Here is a 22,509-nt window from a genome sequence, read left to right as displayed (position 1 = left end):
TATACCCCATGTGTGCCAGTTGATGAGGCAGGTGCGCAACACAGTCAAGGTGTCATGTCACCTGGTAGAGACACCCACTCAGTTTACCATGGCTGCACATGGTTTATTGCTGGGAAAATGGAATGTGTGATTTTGATATAAGATTAGTCTTGCACAACAGTACATTCCATACCTAGTTCTTCGAAGATATGTCTGTCAAGATTTTACAAATGGCCATGCATTTTGAAGCTTTAGTTCAATAGGTAGGTGCATCAATCTAGCACACCAAGGAATGATGTATCTAACTATAGATACCTGTAAGTCTATGCGTGACCAGTTCCTAATCTCAGCCCAGATATTTTGTGAGAAGATGAGGTATTTCAATGAAACTGGATATTTCCCCACAAGGACAAAAGGAAAGTTGGGGAATAGCTCCTTGTACACTGCTCCCAGTGGACATAAAGGATGAGTCAGTATGACCCTTATCTACATAATTGGTTGAGATAAAGCATATTATGTGGACATGGGCCTAATCGCAGAAACAAAATGGAGCAGGGGAGATAAATGTACACATTACAAAGTTGCTGATATCCCTAAAAATGATGTTGCATATTTTGCCGAAGTTTTAGTAATTGTGACTAAGATGTCTATTTTATCAGCACGCAGTGCAGTAGTAGCTGAAGTATGTTGGAATTAGCTGAAAAATATTATTTTTTTATTTTCGGCTGTTTTATTAAACTTTTCTGAAAAATATGGTTCATCTTAAATATACTAAGATGATATTGCAATACTCACAATTGTTTTTGACTCACCACTTTTTTCAGCTGCTATCCTTTCCTCAAGATTTTGATCCCGAAGTGTTATGATTCCGGTGCAAAGCCCACACTTCCTATGAGCTAAGGCACGGCCTTATGAATGAAGTAAACTTGAAGATAGCCTGCCCAGGGTGAACAATGAATCCCTTGTGCTCTTGGTAAACTCATTGAATATTGTGTGAGCATTGTCCAATCGCTCTTGATAGACCAGGAGCACCATACAATTTTTATCTCTCCTAATGCCTGGGGCACTCAATCCAATTGCACTGGCCCTACCAATGCATTGATTCAGGTCAGCAAACTCATCGCAGATCGGGTCCATCCTACTTTGTATGAGTTGGTGCCTGGTGGATTAAATCCCCAAGCCACTGGAAACCTCCCTCCCTCCCCCAACACTTTCGCTAACACTTTCACATAAGCAAGTATATTTATATTACTTCAGATTATCGTTTTATTTCCTGAAATAATCCTCTTATTTTATATTGTGAAAATGATCTGTGCCTACAAAGTGTAAAATCTTGTTTCTTGGTTGCAGGTACCTTTACGCACTTGGGCAGAAGGTTTGGAAGAGGTGGAAGAAGCGATACTTTGTCCTGGTTCAGGTTAGTGAGTGATGCATTCAGGTTAATTCATCATTTCTTATGATGTTGCCAGAGGTTTACAGGTATCTTTGACTGTGTGAGTATGGAGAAAGGGAGTACTGGATTGAGTATTTTTTCCATTGCATTTAGCAACAATAAACTCAATTCAGGGTGGGTATTGGTGATATGGGGCTCATACCTGAAGAATCAGCTGATCTGTTTTTTTCTCAATGGGTGCTGCCTGACCTGGGCATTTTCTGTTATTGGCCATTCGTGACCCAGGCCCAATGGGAACACAGGTCAGGGAACAGACATTATAACGCTGCAAGTATGTCACTGACCTTCACACCCTTAAGAGTGAAGCTTCCTTCTAGAAGTGCAGGTCTGCTGAATTCACTCAGGGAGTGGCTTCCAAGATCATGAAAAACATGTGTATTCCTAATGGAAGAGGTTTTATTTATTAAAAAGGAAACGTCTGGATTCAAAAATTCTTAACAACTCTAAATCATTGCAGTTGTAAATTTATAATAATGAAGATAAAATGCTGCTTTATGTAGTACAAATCCATTCCACCTTTGTACATAAACTCTGCTAGTCAGACCATCTATCCCAAGGAGATATTCCAGCACATAGCATGTATTCAGCTGAATGTTGCGGAGAATTGCCCTGTACTATTTAAGTGCTATTACCTGAAGATCAAGTGTAATATGCCCTTGCAGCTAAATTTGCCATGCCTATTGTTTCAGGTTAGCCAGTACACATTTGCTATGTGTAGTTACAGAGAAAAGAAGTCTGAGCCTCAGGAGTTAATGCAACTGGAAGGATACACAGTGGACTACACAGAGCCACAGCCAGGTATTACTGTCAGAGAAAATAAAATTTCTACTTTGTGCTTGCGAATCAGAATATTTTAATAGGGTGGAAGGGAAGCTAGAATATACTGGAGAGTCTACTTTCTAAAGTGTTTTTCTTGGTGTGAGAAGTATGTGGATCACAGTTGAGCTGTGCAGTTTCTGTGGCAAAGCACAAATTTGCTACTTTCAATAGCTTCTCACATTTTGTTTGCTGTTCCCAATTTTGGATCTGTTCAATCCCACACATTATGATAAAAAATTTCAAATTGAACATCTTGTGATGTTTCAAGTGAAGTATGTCCTTTTGTTTAAAAATGTTCGAATAGCCAAAGTAGTGGAGCAAAAAGTTGCAATACAGTTACAATACTGGGACTAATTGGATAGCTCTTTTCAAAGAGTGCGATGGGCTGAATAGTTCTTTTTTTTTGCTGTATTAGTCTGTGAAAAAGAGAGACGATCAGTGTCAGGACTTATCCATCAATTCCCCTCCCCACCCCCTAACCCCACCACCTTCGTAAAAGCCTTTCCAGTTGATAGAGTATTAAATGAGCTACCCTACCCAGATTATATTGCTAAGAGTTTTAGCAGCTCTATACTAAACAAGGAGGAAACGAGAGTCAGAGTTTATGCATTTACCAAAAGGAAGCATAAATATTCAAAAAATCAAATTGAATTTGTGGCATTACACTATTGAAGTCTTGGGTACAATTAAAAGACACCTGGAATATTAGGATATGTAGTCAGAGTATAATGCATATTTACAGTGGTTATGCCAAGGGTTTACAATGTACGAGTTTGATTATACTTCAAGTACTACGTTCAGGTTTTAGAGGGTGTGCCCAAAGCATACTTAAACTAGAAAGCGTGAAAGAAAGGGTAACACAACAGATCCCCGGTTCAAAGGGATTTGTGTCAAAGAAAGACTTAGAAGAGCTTAAGCTTCCCAGAAACAAGTTGATTAGTCAGGAAGAGTTGACTTTTTGAACAGGAGTTAAACATGTGAAAGGAAGCTATGACTTGATCTTGGTCATTTACTTGTAGGTCTGGACGGTGGGCGAGCATTCTTCAATGCAGTTAAAGAAGGTGACACCGTAGTGTATGCGAGTGATGACGAACAGGATCGAGTGCTGTGGGTTCAAGCTATGTACAGAGCTACAGGCCAGTCCTACAAGCCTGTCCCTCCATCCCAGGTCCAGAAATTGAATGCCAAGGGAGGAAGCGCACAGCTGCCCGATGTGCCTATCTCTCAGTTCTGTGAGTATGTTAAGATAATTTAATTTGAGCTCTTATTTGTTTAAAAGTAATGAAATGTCATTGTTTTACAGTTACACAATCCTCACTGTCCAAAGGTCAGTGGAAAATGAGACCCCTGTAACCTTTTCAGCAGTGCTATGTTTCCATGTTTAATTGTCTGGTGTATAATCATTGCCATCAGGAGTGAATTAGGCTGTTGCCAATTCAGCTGTCATTGGAGGGGTAGATGTTAGCTAGCAGGGCAATGTGTGTGGTCTGCACAGGTCCAAACGAAAAGCAACCGAGATGGATAAGTGTTATGGCATAGCCAATGGTAAATGCTCAGTTGTTCAAATCCCACAGGGAAACTTGAAACAACTGCCACAACTTGTTTTTCAATTTGTGTAAGTTTCGAGAAGCATCCTTGAATTCAATAGAAAAAAGACCACCAAGTCTTATAGGTTTTTACAAAACTAGATTAAACATTTATTAATAGAAGAAATGACTTTAAATACATACATAGATCTACAAATTACTACTATGATAACTTCAAAATCCCCTACTTAATCTGACTCACAGTTACCTTTCGTTAAGGCAACAGTAAGACACATAAATTTTAAAAGACTCAGGCAAAGTAAACGATAACCTGAACAGTCGAATTCAAAGTGAGTTCTCTTAACTTCAGTCCCTGAAGGCAGCAGTTTGGTACATACAGGCTGAAGGCATTTCACATTTGTTGAACCTTAGACTGCCTTCCCTTACACACAGCCTTTGCTCCTTTATACATATTTTCCCTTTTGAATGCAAATACCCATTGTTTCACTAAGATAAAAGCAAAATACTGCGGATGCTGGAAATCTAGAATAAAAACAAAAATACCTGGAAAAACTCAGCCGGTCTGACAGCATCTGCGGAGAGGAATACAGTTAACGTTTCGAGTCCGTATGACTCTTCATCAGAACTAAGGAAAAATAGAAAAGAGATGAAATATAAGCTGGTTTAAAGGGTGGGGGGTGGATGGGACTGGTAGAGCTGGATAGAGGGCCAGTGATAGGTGGAGATTCAAATAGACTTTGTCTATGACATCTTTTGGCAATCTCCACCTATCACTGGCCCTCTATCCAGCTCTACCTGTCCCACTCCCCTCCCCCCCTTAAACCAGCTTATATTTCACCTCTTTTCTATTTTTCCTTAGTTCTGTTGAAGAGTCATACAGACTCAAAACGTTAACTGTGTTCCTCTCCGCAGATGCCTGTCAGACCTGCTGAGTTTTTCCAGGTATTTTTACTCATTGTTTCATTGTGTCTCTGGACTTACCTTCCTGATAATAAAAATCCCTCATAGCACTAAGTTTTACCAGTAACCTTTGAGAAAAATAAATAAACACACTATTCCTTACTACTGCTGGTCAGGTATACATTACACCCCTACTTTTGAATTCAAGCCACACTAGTTTGTTTAAAAATGCAAAATTGCCCCCTTCACACTTCACATTCTAAAACTTCCCCATGTTTACCTAATTAACATTTCAAACCTAACTTCTCAGAACCACAGAAAAGTTACAGCACAGAAGGAGGCCATTCGGCCCATCTTGTCCATGCCAGCCTGAGGACACCCAGGTGCCATTTCTAATCCCACCTTCCTGCACCCGGCCCATAGCCCTGCAGCTTACAGCACTCTAGGTGCAGATCCAGGTACTTTTTAAAAGAGTTTAAAGTTTCTGCCTCTACCACCAACTTGGGTAGCAAATTCGAGACACCCATTACCCTCTGCATAAAAAAGTTATTCCTCATGTCCCCCATACACCTTTTGCGACTTATCTTAAATCTGTGTACCCTGGTTCTAGAATTCTCCATCAAGGGAAACAATTTTATCCTGTTCACTCTATCTATTCCCCTCATAATTTTGTACACCTCAATCAAGTCACCTCTCAGCCTTCTTTGTTCCAAGGAAAATAACCCCAACCTATCCAATCTCTCCTCGTAGCTACACTTTTCTAACCCTGGCAACATTCTTGTGAACCTCCTCTGCACTCTCTCCAGAGCTATTACGTCCTTCCTGTAAGGTGGTGACCAGAACTGCACACAATACTCTAGTTGTGGCCTCACAGTGTTTTACACAAGTCCAACATTATATCCTTACTTTTATATTCTATACCTCTGCCAGTGAAGGAGAGCATTCCATATGCCTTTTTTACAAACTTGTTTACTTGACCTGCGGCCTTCAGGGACCTGTGTACTTGTACGCCAAGATCTCTCACTTCATCTACCCCTCCTAGTATATTCCCATTTATTTTGTAATTCCTGTTTGACCTCGCTAAATGTATGACCTCACACTTCTCCAAGTTAAAATCCATCTGCCACTTTACCGTCCACTCCATCAACCCATCTATATCATTTTGGAGATTATGGCTATTCTCTGCAGTTTCCACTACTCGGCCAATCTTTGTGTCATCTGCAAATTTCCCAATCGTGCCCCCCTCGTTCACGTCCAATTTGTTAATATATAACATAAACAGCAAGGCTTCCAACACCGAGCCCTGTGGATCACCACTTGAGACAACTTTCCATTCGCAAGGGCATCCATCGACCATTACCCTTTGTTTCCTGTTACAAAGCCAACCTTTTATCCAGTTTGCCACATTACCCTGAATCCCATGGGCTTTTACTTTCCTGACCAATCTGCCATAAGGGACCTTGTCAAATTCCCTGCTAAAATTCATGTACACAACATCCACTGCACTACCTTCATCAACCCTCCTTGTTACTTCCTCAAAGAATTCAATCGAATTTGTGAGGCAAGACCTTCCTTTAACAAATCCATGCTGACCATCCCTGACTAGTCCATGCCTTTCCACATGACAGTTAATCCTATCTCTCAGGATTGATTCTACTAATTTGCTCACCACCGATGTAAGACCATCTGGCCTATAATTGTTTGGCATTTCCTTTAATCCCTTTTTAAACAATGGAACAACGTTTGCATTTCTCCAGTCCTCCTGTACCTCCCCTGTATCTAGTGAAGATTGGAAAATCATCCTCAGAGCATCTGTTATCTCCTTCCTGACTTCCTTCAGCAGCCTCAGAAACAATCCATCTGGCCCTGGTGACTTATCAACTTTCAAGGATTTTAATCCTTCGAGTACTTCCTCTCTCTTTAAGACTATCCTGTCCAATATCTCACAGTGTTCCTCCTGGACAACTATATCTACATCCTCCCTTTCCTTTGTAAACGCGGAGACAAAATGTTCATTCAAAACTCTTCCCACAGCCTCTGCATCTACACACAAGTTTCCATCTTCATCTCTGATAGGTCCCACTTTTTCCTTAACTAACCTTTTAGCATTAATGTATTGGTAAAACATCTTTGGGCTATCTTTAACTTTACTTGCTAATCTTTTTTCATGCCCTTTCTTTGATTTCCTTATTTCCTTTTTTAATTCGTCCCTGCACTTCCTATATTCATCTTGGCTATCAGCAGTGCTTAGTTCTTTGTGCCTATTGTACACTTTCTTTTTCTGTCTGATCTTCCCCTGTATTCCTCTAGACAACCAGGGAGGTCTAGATTTGGCAGTACCACTCTTATTTTTGTAGGGGACATGTCTACTTTGTACATTTTTTTGTAGGGAACATGTCTACTTTGTACTTCTTACATCAAAGCATGCAGACTAGCTATCTTTAATTCTCTCTCTCACTCATTCACGCACTCGCACACGCGCGCGCGCGCGCACACACACACACACACACACACACACACACACACATTGACACAGACTTTATTTCACAATAAATTCCAATAACATTCTGGACATTATTATATCTTCCTGACATCCCCTTCATAATTTAAAAAGACAGCTTCATTTTTATTAACCCATCTTATATTATCTCCTATCCTTACATTACATTACCAGATGAATGTATTAACATAATATATACACAAGTCCTTCGGATCAGCAGAAATCATTCCAGTTCAGAGTCCAGGCTCCTAAATGTTCAATTTTCCCTTTAAGCTTCAAACTTTTGATAAAGATCTGCAATCAGATTTTCTCATCCAGCAACGTGTATAATCTATAGATTAAATGGTTGCAGTAATAAACTTCATCTGAACAGCCTTACTAATCTGTCTCAAAATTTGTCCAGAAACTTTAAAGGATTGTGGTCTGTATCAACAATTGTTTCTGATGAATTGTTTTCCACATAACTTTCAAAATGCTGCAACATTAACACCAAATCCAAGGTTTCCATTTTGATCAATGAATATTTTCTCTGTCATACATTCAACTTTCGTGAAAAATATCCTATCTGTTTTTCAATTCCATTTTCATCTTCTTGTAACAGTATGGCTCCAATGCCTATATCGCTCGTGTCAATGGCCAGTTTAAATTGCTTGGCGTAATTGGGTACTGCCAAGACTGGCGTCATAGTTAATACAGTTTTCATATTGTCAAATACCTTCTGACACTCCTATGCCCATTGAAACTTTTTTTAAAAAGCTCAGTCAATGGAGCAACCACACTGCTAAAATTTGGTACAAATTCCCTATAAAACCCACTCATGCCCAGTGTTATGAACCAGCAGTTGTTAAAGCTGAGTTAATTAAAAAACCCAGAGGGAAACTTTAAACAACTGTCATAACCTACATTTTAAGTGGCATGTTTGAGATGCAGCTCTAAATTAAGGAATCAGACCACCAGTTCTCGAGAGGTTTTATACATGAGACATTTATTAATTTAGACAAGTTAAACAAATACACATGGCGACAAATTACTACTATCATAACTTTTAACAAATTCCCAAACTAATCTCAGTTAAAGCAACAGCAACCCATAGACTTAACCAGAAACCAGGAAAAGCATTTTCACCTTACGAATTCAAAATGAGGTTCTTTTCACTTTGGTTCCTGTGGGTATATTTGTAGGCTTACAGCTGCTTTGATCTTACATTGCTTTTGCCCTGCACACACACAACTGCCCTCTGTTATACCCAACACAGCTCACTGAATGTAAATTCTCATTGTATCACCAGCTTCTTTGAACTCCACCTGTTCTAACAATAACATCCCTTTCATAGTACAAATTTTATTAGTAATATAAACATTTAATGGTCTCTGCTAGCTAGGTGCCAGAATTACTCCCCATCTTGAATGCTTTGTTCAACAAAATGCAAATGCATTCTACCTCTCTTACATCTCAAAACTAGGACACATCAAAGCACCCAGACTAGTTGGCTTTAATCCAATCAAGACACACCCACAAACTAAGCCTCTATTTTAAAAGAAAGATATTTTCCAACAATATTATATTCATTAATAGCTTCATGACATCCCCCCCCATTAAAAATTAAACGTCATTATTCTAAAAGACAGCTTCATTTTAATAACTCATCTCATACTATTTCCTATACTTATTACACTATTACATTTTCAGATGCATGCATTAACGTATTAACATAATATATATTATATTGATATCAACAGAAATCACTTCAGTTCAGTGTCTAGGTTTTTTTTAAAATTGCAAATTTCCTTTAATGTTTAAACTCTTGATAACTCTTGAACAGATTTTCTCTTCCAGCAATTTGTGTAATCCGTAGATTAACCACACCCCCACTCCACTTCTCCCTCTCTCTCTCTCTCTCCGCCCCCACACACACACCTTAAACCAGCTTATATTTCAACTCTTTCTTGGACTTGAACTCAAGTTCTGTCAAAGGGTCATGAGGACTCGAAACGTCAACTCTTTTCTTCTCCGCCGATGCTGCCAGACCTGCTGAGTTTTTCCAGGTAATTCTGTTTTTGTTTTTGAATTGAATTTCCAGCATCCGCAGTTTTTTTGTTTTTATAAAGAAAAATACTGCACAGGAACAGGCCCTTCGGCTCTCCAAGCCTGCGCCGATCATATTGTCTGTCAACTAAAACATTTTGCACTTCCGGGGTCCGTATCCCTCTATTCCCATCCTATTCATGTATTTGTCAAGCTGCCTCTTAAACACCACTATCGTACCCGCTTCCACCACCTCCTCTGGCAGCGAATTCCAGACACTCACTATCCTCTGCGTAAAAAACTTGCCCTGCACATCTCCTCTATAGTTTTCTCCTCTCACCTTAAATCTATGTCCCTTAGTAATTGACTCTTCCACCCTGGGAAAAAGCTTCTCACTATCTACTCTGTCCATGCCACTCATAATTTTGTAAACTTCTATCAAGTTGCCCCTCAATCTCCGTTGCTCTAGTGAGAACAATCTGAGTTTCTCCAACCTCTCCTCATAGCTAATAACCTCCAGACCAGGCAGCATCCTGGTAAACCTCCTCATCACCCTCTCCAATGCCTCCATATCCTTCTGGTAATGTGGCGACCAGAATTGCACACAATATTCCAAGTGTGGCCTAACCAAGGTTTTATACAGCTGCAGCATGACTTCCCAACTTTTATACTCAATACCCCTGCCCAATGAAGGCAAGCATGCCATATGCCTTCCTGACTATCTTATCCACCTGCGTTGCCACTTTCAGTGACCTGTGGACCTCTACACCCAGATCCCTCTGCCCATTGATGCACTTAAGGCTCTGCCAGTTACTGTATAATTCCTGCCTGTATTAGACCTTCCAAAATGCATTACCTCGCATTTGTCTGGATTAAACTCCATCTGCCATTTCTCCGCCCAAGTCTCCAACCAGTCTATATCCTATTGTATCCTTTGACAATCCTCTTCACTATCTGCAACTTCTCCAACCTTAGTGTCGTCTGCAAACTTACTAATTAGCCCAGTTACATTTTCCTCCAAATCATTTTGTGTACTACAAACAGCAAAGGTCCTAGCACTGACCCCTGTGGAACTCCACTTGTCACAGCTCTCCATTCAGAAAAGCCCCCTTCCACTGCTACCTTCTGTCTTCTATGACCAAGCTAATTCTGTATCCATCTTGCCAGCTCACCTCTGATCCCATATGACTTTAACTTCTGTACCATGAGGGACCTTGTCAAAGGCCTTACTGAAATCCAAGTATATAACATCCACTGCTCTTCCATCATCGATCATCTTTGTCACTTCCTCGAAAAACTCGATCAAGTTAGTGAGACACGACTTCCCCTTCACAAAATCATGCTGCCTCTCACTAATACGCCCATTTGCTTCCAAATGCTCGTAAATCCTGTCATAAAGAATCTTCTCCAATAATTTCCCTACCATTGATTTCTGTCAAGGCCCCAGCAATCTCCTCCCTTGCCTCCCTCAGTACTCTGGGGTAGTTCCCATCTGGCCCTGGGGACTTATCCACCTTAATATTCTTCAAGACACCTAACACCTCCCCATTTTTGATCTCAACATGATCCAGGCTATCTATACACTCTTCCTTAGACAAATCAACCGCTAAGTCCTTCTTTGGTGAATACTGATGAGAAGTATTCATTCAGTATCTCTTCCATTTCTTCTGGCTCCACACACAGATTCCCGCCTCTGTCCCTGAATGGGCCTACCCTTTCCCTGGCTACCCTCTTGCATTTTACATATGTATAAAAGGTCTTGGGATTTTCCTTAATCCTGGTTGCCAGTGACTTTTCACGACCCCTTTTAGCCCTCCTGACTCCTTGCTTAAGTTTCTTCCTACTTTCTTTATATTCTCCACAGGCTTCATCTGTTCCCAGCCTTCTAGTCTTACGAATGCTTCCCTTTTCTTTTTGACTAATCTCACAATATCCTTCGTTATCCAAGGTTCCTGAAACTTGCCATGCTTATCCTATATCCTAGCAGGAACATGCCGGTACTGAATTCTTATCAACTGACATTTGAAAGCCCCCCACATGTCAGTTGTTGATTTGCCCTCAAACATCCGCCTCCAGTCTAGATTCCTCAGTTCCTGCCTAATATTGTTATAATTAGCCTTCCCCCAATTAAGCACCTTAACCCGAGGACTCCTGTTATCCTTATCCACCAGTACCTTGAAACTTACTGAATTATGGTCACTTTTCCCGAAATGCTCCCCTACTGAAACTTCGACCACCTGGCCGGGTTCATTCCCTAATACCAGGTCCCGTATTGCCCCTTCTCTAGTTGGGATATCTTCATATTGTCTCAGGAAGCCCTCCTGGATGCACCTTACAAATTCTGCACCATCCAAATCCCTAGCACTAAGTGATTCCCAATCAATATAGGGAAAGTTAAAATCACCCACCACAACATTGCTTTTACATCTTTCCAAAATCTGCCTACATAACTGTTCCTCAATCTCCCGTTGGCAATTGGGAGGCCTATAGTAAACCCCCAACATTGTGACTGCACCCTTCCTATTCCGGAGCTCTACCCATATTGCCTCGCTGCATGAGCCCACCAAGGTGTCCTCCTGTCGTACGGCTGTGATATTCCCCTTAACCAGCAGTGCAACTCCTCCACCTCTTCTACATCCCTCTCTATCCTGCCTGAAACATCTAAATCCTAGAACGTTTATCTGCCAATCCTGTCCATCCTTCAACCAAGTCTCTGTAATAGCAATAACATCATAGTCCCAAGTACTAATCCAAGCTCTAAGCTCATCTGCCTTGCCTGTTATACTTCTCACATTGAAACAAATGCATTTCAGACCCCCAGTCCCACTGTGTTCAGTAATTTCTCCCTGCCTGCCCTTCCTCTTAGTCCTACTGGCCATATTCACTGGTTCCTAGTCATTTATTTCACCTGCTGACCTATTGCTCTGGTTCCCACCCCCCTGCCATACTAGTTTAAACCCTCCCAAGTGACATTAGCAAACCTCGCAGCCAGGATATTGGTACCCCTCCAGTTTAGATGCAACCCATCCTTCTTGTACAGGTCCCAGCTGCCCCGGAAGAGATCCCACTGATCCAGATATTGGAAACCCTCCCTCCTACACCATCTGTTCAGCCACGTGTTCAGCAGCACTATCTTCCTATTTCTAGCCTCACTGGCACATGGCACAGGGAGTAGTCTTGAGATTACAACCCTAGAGGTCCTGTTTTTTAACTTATTATTATAAATGTTATGGGAGATGATTCCACTTTTGTCACTTCATTCACCTTTCGATAGTCCACACACTGTCTTTGTGTTCTATCTGGTTTCGGTACCAGTATAATAGACAAACTCCAGTTACAGCAACTAGACTCAATGATATCATTTTGGAGCTTGAAATCAATTTTTTTTGACTTGCGGTAACTTTGCCGGATTTAATCTATCAGGTTGTTGCCTTATTGAAGCTGCTATTTCTATACATACATCATGTAAGGCTAGATGAAACTTTCTCAACTTATTTCCACAAATAGGTGTGTGTAACTGCAATAGCTTTTCCAAATCACTTTGACACTTGCTTGGAAGGTAACACAATATTTCAGTTAAATTTTCAAGCATCCCCTCATTATTCAATTCGATTAGAGGAAAATCAATTTCAGAGTCCTGCATTTCTACCTCTTTCTCATCATCCACCATCACTAACACCTCTTTTTGTACCTCTTTCAGCCAAAGTATCAAAGTACTTTTAAGCATATCTACGTGACACACCCTCTGCTTCTTTCTTCTATCTGGCATATTTATTAAATAATTTACTTCACTCAATTTCTTTTCAATCCTATAACGCCCAATAAATATTGCATTTAATGAATTACCTAGTACTGGTAACAAAACTAATACTTTCTCTCCAGCAACAAAACTGCGAGTTTTAGCTTTCTTATCTGCTTTCACTTTCACCACTTGCTATGATATCTTTAAATGTTCCCTAGCCAACTCACATGCTCTGTTCAACCTTTCCCTGAAACTTGATACGTAATCCAGGAAAATAGTTTCTGAATTTTGACCCACCAATTTCTCATGAATCAATTTCAGTGGTCCCCTTACCTCATGACCATAACTTAGTTCAAAGGGGCTAAAACCAATCGATGCATTAGGAGCGTCTCTAATAGCAAATAACAAAAATGGAATTCCTGTATCCCAATCCTGTGCATAATCCTGACAATATGCTGTTATCATAGTTTTTAAAGTTTGATGCCATCTTTCCAAAGCTCCTTGTGACTCCGGATGATAAGCTGTTGACTTAAACTGTTTTATCCCCAAACACTTAATTACTTTCTTAAACAGCTGTGATGTGAAATTTGACCCCTGATCCGATTGTATTTCTTTAGGTAAACCATATCTTGTAAAAAGTTTAATTAACTCTTCCACAACCTTCTTAGTTGTAATATTTCTTAAAGGTATCGCTTCAGGAAACCTGATAGACACATCCATTATTGTCAACAAATACTAGGTTCCACTTTTAGTCTTAGAGAGGGGTCCTAATCCTGGTAAAAGGCTTTTCAAATGCTGATATTGGGATTAAAGGCACCAGGTTAATCACTGCTTGTTGTTTTCTTGTTATATGACATGTAAAACTGTTCTACAGAATAACAGAATTTGACCACATCCCTACGCAATCCTGGCCAAAAAACCTATAACTTTTCCTGTGTTTTCCTAATTCCTAAATGTACCCCCATTGGAATTTCATGAGCAATCCTCAGAATCTCATTCCTGCACCCTAATGGGATAACAATCTGATACACCTCCCTCCAACCTTCATTTGCTGAGACATGATCCAACCGCCATTTTCTTATTAAAATACCTTCCCGAAGATAATAACATACTGGAATACACTTTGCTTCTGTTTCTGAGTAAGCTGTCAGATATAAATGTTTTAATTGCAAATAATTTTTCTGTATTCCACTAACCTCTTTGAGTTAAATATACCTACTCCACCCTGTACACATGGAATGACTTTCCCTTCACACACAAAATCTTTAAACATCCTTGCAACCTTCTCCCCCAAATTCTCGAATAAACTGAACACATAAAGTGAACACATTACCACTTCTTCACCTTTCGTTGATTCTCCCTGTTTCACCTGTACACAAACCACTCATTTCTCTAGTGCCTGAACCTCAGAACCCACAGTACTTTTACATCCAGAGATTTTCTGCACCCCAACAATTCCAACAGACTTTTCCTGCAATCTCCAATACACTGGTTTCATGTGCTCCACTTTATTGCAATGGAAACACCTCAATTTTCGAATGTCACTTCTACTTTCAGCAACTTCCTTTTTTATTCTGAGAAAAAAACTTCCTGGGAATTCCCAGCCACTCCTCCTCTCCCCTGACTACCTGCCTTCCTTTTCCCTTCCCACTTATATCCTTTTCCAATTTGAATGGGTGATGGAAAAAAGATTTAGTCTGTGAACTAACTCACAATCATCAGCTATCTCTTCTGCTTGTCTTACAGAATCAACCCTCTGTTCCTCTGCATGACTTCTCACTACTGAAGGAGCTGATTCTTTAAATTCTTCCAAAAGAATTACTTCCCTAAGAACTGCATAAGTTGTTTCTATTTTTAACCCCTGTATCCATTGGTCAAAATTACTTTGTTTTACTCTTTCAAACTCCATATAAGTTTGCCCAGGGTATTTTGTCATATTGTGAAATTTCTGCCTGTATGTTCAGGAACCAACTCATTTACATACAAAATAGCCTTTTTCACCAAATCATAATTCACCGACATTTCTTCTGATAGCAAAGCATATACCTCATACACCCAACCGAACAACTTAGACTGTAATAATAGCATCCAGCTTTCCTGGGGCCGTTTCATCTGATTACATAGCTTCTCAAATGAAATAAAAAATGCTTCAATATCCTTTTCCTCAAACTTTGGAAGAGCATGTATAAATTTAAACATTCCCTCGCTGGGTTCTACTCTAGAGATAAGTCCTTCCTCACCTACTGGCATCTCTTTTTTAACTGCCAATTTTTTCAGTTGGAATTCTCTCTTTTTCTTTCTTCTCTTTTCTCCTCCTCAATTTCTAATTCAATTTTAAAAGCCATTTCTCTGTCCTTTGCTTCTAATTCAAGATTTTTTTCAGTTCCTTTGCTTGTTCAAATTCAAATGTCTTCATTTGTAACTGAAGTCTCACTAACTCCAACTGTGACTCACTAGTGTCAGGCTTCATTTCCAACTGTTAATACTGTGCTATACTTTTAATCTTGTCCGATTTCCTCGCACCCTCAGGTAACTCCAATGTTAACATATCTGCCAACTCTGTTAACTTACTTTTGGTTATTTTCTGCAACCCAATCAGAGTTATATCTTCTACTTCCAGACATGTCTTAGCAATTGCCAAAGCCATCTTGCAGTCTCACCACTTCTAAAATACCTTACCATCTCCTAAATTCAAAGTGTTTCTCGTAGTCAGCAATTTTTGACTCATTGATTCACCAATTCCAAACCAATCAAGGAATTAGAAATATTTTTATCCCGCTAGAGCTTTCATTTGTTATGACCCAGCAGTTGGTAAAGCTGAGTTATTTAAAAATCTCAGAGGGAAACTGTAAACAATTTTCATAATCTATATTTTATTTTTATACGTTTGAGATGCAGCTCTAAATTCAGGAATTAGACCACCAGTTCTCGAGAGGTTTTATATCAAAATACATGAGACATTTATTAATTTACACAAGTTAAATATATACACATGGCTTCAAATTACTACTGTCATAATTTTTAACAAATTCCCAAACTAATCTCCATTAAGGCAATAGCAACCCATAAACTTAACCAGACACCAGGAAAAGCGTTTTTACCTTATGACTTTAAAATTAATTTGTTTTTACTTTGGTTCCTGTGGAGACAGGTGTAGGCATTCAGCTACTTTGATCCTACATTGCCTCTGCCCTGAACACACAAAACTGCTGTCTGTTATATCCAATCACAGCTCATTGAATGTAAATTCTCATTGTATCACCAACTCTTTGAACTCCACCTCATCTAACAATAAAACCCCTTTCATAGTACAAATTTTATTAGTAATATAAACATATTGCTTGGTCTCTGCTACCTTGGTGCCGGAATTCACTCCCCTTGAATGCTCTATTCAACAAAGAGCAAATACATTCTACCTCTCTTACATCTCAAAACTAGTACACATCAAAGCACCCAGACTAGTTGGCTTTAATCCCGTTTAGAGACACCCACAGACCAAACCTCTGTTTTAAAAGAAAAATATTTTCCAATAATATTATATACATTAATAGCTTCATGACACCCAGAAATCTCAAAATTTCTCATTTTGTTGTAGGCACTGGGAAATCCATGATAGCCTTGACTTTCACATCTCTCAGAGCCACCTTAACATGTCCAATGGTATGGCCTAGATACATAACTTCTGCTTTTGCAAATTCACTTTTAGCCATGTTCATCACCAAATTATCTCCTTGTAATCGAGCAAATAATTGTTCCAAATGTTGTAAATGCTCATCCCACACCTGACTGAAAACTACTATGTCATCAATATAAACAGCACAATTGCTTAGGCCTGCAATTACTTTGTTTGTAAGTCTTTGAAATGTTGCTGATGCATTCTTCATATCAAATGCCATGACTTTAAACTGATATCGTCCATTTGGCATCACAAAAGCTGATATTTCCTTTGCTCCCTCTGATAACGGTACTTGCCAATATCGTTTTAGCAAATCAATCTTTGTGATAAATTTCGATTCTCCAACTTTCTCAATGCAATCTTCCAACCTTGGTATAGGAAATGAATCAGCTTTTGTTACTGCATTCACCTTTCGATAGTCTTTGTGTTCTATCCGGCTTCAGTACCATACAATTGGCGCACTCCAGTTACTACAACTAGACTCAATTACATCATTTTGAAGCATGAAGTCAATTTCTTTCTATACTTGCGATAACTTTGCCGGATTTAATCAATAAGGTAACAACGTTATAGAAGATGATATTTCTGTACATATGTCGTGTAAAGCTAAATGCATCTTTCCCAACTTATGTCCACAAATTTATTTTGTGTGATTGCAATAGCTTTCCAAATCACTTTGACACTTGTCTGGAAGGTCATTCAATATTACATTTAAAATTTCAAGCAGCCCTTCATTATTCAATTTGTTTAGAGGAAAATCAATTTCAGAATCCTGCATTGCTACTTCTTTCTCATTAACCACTATCACTAAAACCTCCTTTTGGTCCACTTGCCCATCAAAGTACTTTTTAAGCATATTTGCAAGACACGCCATCTGCTTCCTTCTTCTATTCATTAAATAGTATTTATTTAGTATTTATTAAATCATTTACTTCACTCTCAGTTTCTTTTCAATCTTGTAAGTCCCACTAAACCTTGCCTTTAATGAGTCTTCAGTACTGGTAATAGAACTAGCACTTTCTCTCCAGCAACACATTCTGAGCTTTAGATTCCCTGTCTGCTTTCACTTTCATCACTTGCTGTGATATCTTTAAATGTTCCCTAGACAATTCACATGCTCTGTCCAATCTCTCTCTCAAGTGTGATAGGTAATCCAGGAGAGTAGTTTCTGAATTTTTACCCACCAGTTTCTCATAAATCAATTTCAGTTGTCCCCTTACCTCATCACCATTGACTAGTTTGAAAAGACTAAAACCAGTCAATGCATTAGGAGTATCCTTAATAGCAAATAACCAGAATGGAATTCCTCCCTCCCAATCCTGTGGATAATCCTGACTGTACACTCTAATCATAGTTTTTAGAGTTTGATGCCACCTTTCCAAAGCCCCTTGTGACTCAGGATGATAAGCTGTTGATTTAAATCGGTTTATCCCCAAACTGTTCATTTTTCCCTTAAACAGCTGTGACATACAATCAGATCAGGGTTCAAATTTTATTTCCTTGGGTAAACCATACCTTGTAATAAATTTAGTTAACTCTTCCACAATTTTCCTAGTTGTAATATTTCTCAAAGGTATCACTTCAGGAAACCTGGTAGACACATCCATTATTGTCAGTAAATACTGATTTCTACTTTTAGCCTTAGATAGGAGTCCTACACAATCAATCATGACCCTAGTAAAAGGTTCTTCAAGTGCTGGAATTGGAATTACAGATGCCTGCTTAATTTCTGCTTGTGGTTTCCATATCAGTCTTTCTAATTCCTGAATGTCCCCCCATTGGAATTTCATGAGCTACCCTCAGAATCTCATTCCGCTATCCAAATAGTATTGCAATCTGATGTACCTCCCTCCAACTTTCATATGCTGAAACATGATAAGGCCTCCATTTTCTCATTGAAACATTACCCTTAAGGTAATAACATTCTGGGATACATTTTGCCTCTGTTTCTGAGTAAGCTGCTAGATATAAATGTTTTATTTGCAAATCCTTTTTCTGCAACTCCACCAACTGCCTTGAGTTAAATGCTTCAGCTGAATTATTTTTCAGTCTTTCTACCTGAACAGTGTTATCAAACAGTTTCAGCTAATTGGACTTCCATACCTTCTCTCCGCCTTTGAACATCCTCTCCTTCTTGTTTCAACCTATGAGCCTGTCTGGAAACACTATCTGTCTGGAAACAATCAGGTTGCTCTCTCTACAACACTTCTGTTGAAGACACCTCTACAGGCTGCTTAACTACTGTAGGCATTACCCACATTTGTGATCCAGCTATATCATTATGCAAGATAAACTGTACTCCTGCAGTGGGCAATTTTTCCACCACTCCAGCAGTCACTTCCTATTTTCCACTTCCCTTTAAATTTACTTCCATAAGTAAATAGGTTTAGCATCAACATGAACCCCATCTGCTCCTGCAATACTCCATCTGAACAGCAAATATTACTATCCCACAACATTAAGGATTGACTAGCCCCTGTGTCTCTTAAAATGTTAACACATTCACCTACTCTACTTTATACACATGGAAAGACTTTCTCTTTACATACAAAATTTTCAATCATTTTTGCAACCTGCTCCTTAGAATTCTCTTGGGTAAATTATGAGCATATTCCCCCTCCTTTACCTATCAATGATCCTTCCTGTTTTACTTGTACACAAACCACTGGTTTTTCCTGTGTCTGAACCTCAGAACCCACAGTACTTTTACTTCTAGAACTTTTCTGCACCCCTATAATTCCAAGAGATTTTGCTTGCTATTTCCAGCACACAGACTTTGTGTGTCCAACTTTGTTACAATGAAACACCTCAATTTTCGAATGTCACTTCTACCCTCAGCACCTTCCTTTTTATTCTGAGAAAAACTTCCTGCAAATTTCCACCTACTCCTCTTCCCTGACTACCCATCTTCCTTTCACCTTCCCACTTTCTATCCTTTTCTGATTTAAAAGGGTGACGGAAAAAAGGTTTAGCTCTATGAACTAACTCATAATCATCAGCTATCTCTGCTGCTCGTCATATCGTTTCAACCCTCTGTTCCTCCACATGAGTCCTCACTATTGAAGGAATTGAATCTTTAAATTCTTCCAAAAGAATTACTTCTTTAAGAGCTGCATATGTTGTCTCTGTCTTTAATGCCCATACCCACTGGTCAAAATTACTTTGTTTTACCCATTCAAATTCAATATAAGTTTGCTCAGTTTGCCCTTTTTTCTCATATTCCTAAATTTCTGCCTGTATGCCTCAGGAACCAACTCATATGCACTCAAAATAGCTTTTTTTTTACCACATCATAGTTCACCAACATTTTTTCTGACAGTAAAGCATAAACCTCATGTGTTCTATCCACCAACCTAGATTGTAACAACAATGTCCAGGTTTCCTGTGGACTTTTCATCTCAAATGAAATAAAGAATGCTTCAACATCTCTTTCCTCAAACTTTGGAAGAGCTTGTACACATTTAAACATCTCCCCACTGGGTTTTAGTTTAAAGGTTTTTCCCTCATCAGAACTTTCCTCAGAATCCAAGGTCTCTTTTTTAACTTCCAGTCTTTTAAGCTGCTCTGCCCTTTCTCTTTCCTTCTTTCTTTTGCTTGGTTTTCTTTCTTTACCCTTCTCAGTTGCTTGGAATTCCAGTTTCCAGCTTCATTTCTTTCTCCTGCCTTGCCACTGGCTCCTTTTAAAATGCCTTTTCCTTTTCTACTGCCTCTAGCTCAAGTTTTTTCATTACCATTGTTTGTTCAAGTTCAAGCTTCTTCATTTCTAACTGAAGTCTCAATATCTCCAGCTGTGACTCAGTAGTGTCAGGTATCACTTCCAACTTTAATGCTATGCTATACCTTCAATTATATTTACTTTCTTAGCCCCTGAAGGTAACCCCAGTTGTAATTTATCCGCCAATTCCATTAACTTTAGTTACCTTTTGTAAACCAGCCAAAGTTATAACTTCCACTCCCAAACAAGTCTGAGCAACTGCCGAAGCCATATTGCAATCTCACCACTTAAAAAAAAAGCCTCACAGCACCTCCTGAATTCAAAGTTCTTCTTGTACTCATCACCTTAAGATTCACAAACTCCAACCTAATCAAGAAATTTCAAATATATCCCACAAAGAGCCCCCATCTATGTTATGGCACAGCCGATGGCAAGTGTTGAATTGTTAAAATCCCAAAGGGAAACTTGAAACAACTGCCGCAACTTGCTTTGCAATTTGTATAAATTTCGAGATGCATGCCTTGAATTTAGTAATAATAAGACCACCAAGTCTTATAGGTGTTTACAAAATTAAATTAAACATGTATTAATAGAAGAAATGACTTTAATTGCATACATAGATCTACAAATTACTATGATAACTTCGCAATCCCCTACTTAAAACTTCAAAATCCACTACTTAATCTGACTCCCAATTACACTTTCATTAACGTAACAGTAAGACACACATTTTTAAAAAAACCTAGGCAAAGTAAACTATACCCTGAACAGTCAAATTCAAAGTGAGTTCTCTTAACTTCAGCCATTGGAGGCAGCAGTTTGGTACATACAGGCTGAAGTTGAATCTTAGACAGCCTTCCCTTACATACAGCCTTCACTCCCTTATACATATTTTCCCCTTTGAATGTAAATACCCAATGTTTCACTATGCCTTTGGACTTTACCTTCCTGATAATAAAAATTTCTCATAGCACTAAGTTTTACCAGTAATCTTTGGGGAACAGTAAATTAATGAAATTTCTTACTTCTTCTGCTGGTTAGGTATACATTACACCCCCGCTTTTGAATTCAAGCCACATTAGCTCGTTTAAAAATGCTAGTTGCCCCCTTTACACTTACATTCTAAAACTTCCCCTTGTTTACCTAATTAACATTTCAAACCTAACTTCTCTTTTTATATCAAAGCACCCAGACTAGCTGCCTCTAATTCAATTAAGTCTTGCTCACACACACACAGACTCATATAGACACATAAACACAGACACAATTTTACAATAAATTCCAATAGTATTCTGGACATTACTGTAGCTTCCTGACAAGTACTTTTTCCTCAGTCTTTTTTGTCCTTAGCTATTATCGTAATACATCCTCCTTTGAACTGCATGCTATTTCAGTGCATTCTTGAGGAGTCACTTTATTCAGTTATCATATGTTAGAATTATGAGACAAAGTTTTGTGAACCTGTATTCATAAGGGGGCATTGTCACTCAGTAAACATTGCTTTATTTGTGTTTGCAGACAAAATGGAGATGCTTTGATATTAGTGAGATTTCCTGTTATTTATTTTAGCAAAGTCGTAAATGTATTGATTATAAACACATTAAGATCTCATCAGTTTTTTTTCAAAGCATACCTAATTCGTAATATTTGTAAAAGTACACTACATAATGGTTCAAATTTTACATCACATGAAGTACAACACCGTTCAATCTACATGGCACCCTGACATGCCTTAACTACACTTACAATTCCAAGTTATATTTACAATTTAAATTTACATTTCATGCCAAATGTCCTCTGATAAGTACAGCCCAGCCCGAGGGATTTTACATAGGTTCCAGCCTCTTGGTATCTTATGGCGAGTGGGCCTTAAACTGTGGCCTTTTTCCATTGAGCCTTTCTGGTTTTTTTTAAAAATATACTTTATTCATAAAATATCTGGAAGAACATTCCAAACCATTTCCAAATCAACATCACATAAGTCCAATCAGATTCAACTTTTACAACGTGTATCAGAAGGTACATCAATACAATCAATGAATATTACAATCATTTTAATATGGTTAATGCAGACAATCAGACAATGGTATTGGAGTTGTCAACATACATCATGTTGCACTCTGAGGTACTTCAATACATTTATAATACAATTA

General features: G+C 38.8%; 1 protein-coding gene across 7 annotated transcripts in view; it reads left to right on the top strand.

The window, feature by feature from the left end:
• The window catches only part of cadps2 (Ca++-dependent secretion activator 2), an 829,148-nt gene that overhangs the window by 547,951 nt on the left and 258,688 nt on the right, over positions 1 to 22,509 (top strand). For all 7 annotated transcript variants that reach the window (XM_041216037.1, XM_041216039.1, XM_041216038.1 and 4 more), the window contains exons 9-11: positions 1,330 to 1,396; positions 2,122 to 2,230; positions 3,271 to 3,483. In XM_041216037.1, the coding sequence (XP_041071971.1) occupies positions 1,330 to 1,396; positions 2,122 to 2,230; positions 3,271 to 3,483 (389 nt within the window). The remainder of the gene's footprint in view (positions 1 to 1,329; positions 1,397 to 2,121; positions 2,231 to 3,270; positions 3,484 to 22,509) is intronic.

Source organism: Carcharodon carcharias, chromosome 21 (genome assembly GCF_017639515.1).
Source record: "Carcharodon carcharias isolate sCarCar2 chromosome 21, sCarCar2.pri, whole genome shotgun sequence".
In the NCBI taxonomy this organism is placed as follows: Eukaryota; Metazoa; Chordata; class Chondrichthyes; order Lamniformes; family Lamnidae; genus Carcharodon; species Carcharodon carcharias.
This window is presented reverse-complemented; position numbering and strand designations above follow the sequence as displayed.